We start from the raw sequence: 2,008 nt of genomic DNA, 5'->3' as shown, positions 1-2,008 counted from the left end.
ACGATTCGTTAGATGGCGCGCAGGGCGGGAAGGAACGGTAGGTTTCGGTAAAGATACGCCGGGAAGAAACTCGAATTTTCGGCCGAGATAGGAAGAAAAATAAATTACCTTTGAGTGGTTTGAATGTCCAGAATTTGAGCATCGTATCTTTGCCGGCAGTAACCACAATTTGATTGAGAGGATCGACCGTGATTCCTCTAACCGGTCCATTATGTGCTCCACTCTCGCCATAAGTTGCTCTGTGAATTCCGGACTGAATATTAAACCTCTCAACACTTCCATTATTATATCCGATCAATACAAAATTTCCACACTGTGTCATGCAAACACAAGTCGCACAAACAGTATGATTATGCTTAATCTTTTCCGGCAACAACTTGTGTTCTCCCATCTTGATTTTCTGATAAGACCAGGTTGTGACAACTCCCGTTTCATGATGAACAGCAACTATATTGTCCCATTCTTTTTCCCTTGTTCGCTCAGCGGCAAATTCTCTGATATAAGGCATTATCAGAGGATCCTCGACACTTAAACCCTTTCTCTTGGATGATTTTCTGTGATACGAGGCCCGTCCGAGACTTTTGTTAAAAGTCTCCGTTTCGGTATTGAAAATCCTCATCGAGGAATCTTCGCCGGATGTTAAAATATTATCTCCATCGGTTCCGTAGAAGCGGAGAAAAGTTGGAGGTTTCGCGAATCCCTCGCGAATCCGCAACAATCTCGCGGCTCCGTCGGCTTGATCGAAAATCCATAACTTCAGGGAATTGTCGGGAGATGTCGAGACAATCAGTGGTTCATTTGGCAGGCAATTTAATCCTGTTACAGCTCCACTGTGAGCATTCAATATCTGGCTCTCCACCTTCCTTTTATTCAAATCCCACAAGACGACGTGTCCTGGTAAACTTCCGGTTGCCATTATTTCGTTACCGTCAGTTCGGAAAGTTATGCTAGTCACCAATCCCCAGTCTTGTACCAATTCAAAAACTGTCTCGTCAACTTCCAAATTGTGCATAATAATCCTACCTGTTATAAAAAAAAATACATTTAAATATAAGTTATTCAGATAAAAAATATTAGAGTAACCGCGGCTAGCCGTAAAACAGAAAATTAAACAAATAAATCAATAAAAGAAAAGGATCAAAAGGCAAAAACTTAACAGTATTAGCAGGAGGGGATTGTTCAATAGAAAAAAAAGAAAAATTAAAAGAAGAAATGGAATTAATGATGGGAGAAATAAAAAGAGTATTAGAGAATTCAATGGTCTCAAAACAGAGGAAATAGGATGATTATTCACGGAAATAAGGGAATAATATGGGAATAAATTCTTTTTAATAAAATTAATTTAGATACCATATTTCTAAGATTGTATGTCGAAATATATATTGCATTTTCAACCAAGGAAGATGAATTTTCAACCGACAAATATTACTTTTCTACGAAAAGATGATTTTTCAATCCAAAAATAGGAATTTTTTATAAAAAAAAAAAAATAAATGTTAAAAAAAGTTGATTTTTCGATTTAAAAAAATCACTTTTTAACCACCCAATGAAACTTTAAACGAAAAAGCGGAATTTTCGAACATAAATAAATTACGAATCAAAAACATAATAATAGACTATTCAATTACAAACAATTAACTTTCAACCAAAAAAGATTAAATTTCTACCCAACGATGAACTTTCAATACAAATTCTCGAATTTTCTATCAAAAAATAAGACTTTCCAAAAATATTTGAATTTTCTACAAAAAAAATATGACTTTTTAACAAAATAGTTGAATTTTTAACCAATAATTCGGGTCTTCAACTTGCAAAGATGAATTTCCAACCCAATAGTCCGATTTTCTAATAAAAAACAGTTCTATTTTTAAATAAATAGGTCAACCAAGAAAGATTAATTTTCAATCAAAAGATGATTTTTCATTCCAAAAGCACGAATTTTTTATGCAAAAAGACGAAAGTTAAAAAAAGTTGAGTTTTCGATCAAAATTATCACTTTACTTACATT

General features: G+C 34.2%; 1 protein-coding gene across 1 annotated transcript in view; it reads right to left on the bottom strand.

Annotated features, from left to right (window-relative positions):
• The window catches only part of LOC117174973 (WD repeat-containing protein 36), a 28,327-nt gene that overhangs the window by 20,674 nt on the left and 5,645 nt on the right, over positions 1–2,008 (bottom strand). The window contains exon 2 of the mRNA XM_033364450.1: positions 109–1,023. Coding sequence (XP_033220341.1) covers positions 109–1,023 — 915 coding nt within the window. The remainder of the gene's footprint in view (positions 1–108; positions 1,024–2,008) is intronic.

Source organism: Belonocnema kinseyi, chromosome 6 (genome assembly GCF_010883055.1).
Source record: "Belonocnema kinseyi isolate 2016_QV_RU_SX_M_011 chromosome 6, B_treatae_v1, whole genome shotgun sequence".
NCBI classification, from domain to species: domain Eukaryota; kingdom Metazoa; phylum Arthropoda; class Insecta; order Hymenoptera; family Cynipidae; genus Belonocnema; species Belonocnema kinseyi.
Note: the sequence above shows the minus strand (reverse complement) of the source record. Positions and strands in the feature narration are given on the sequence as shown.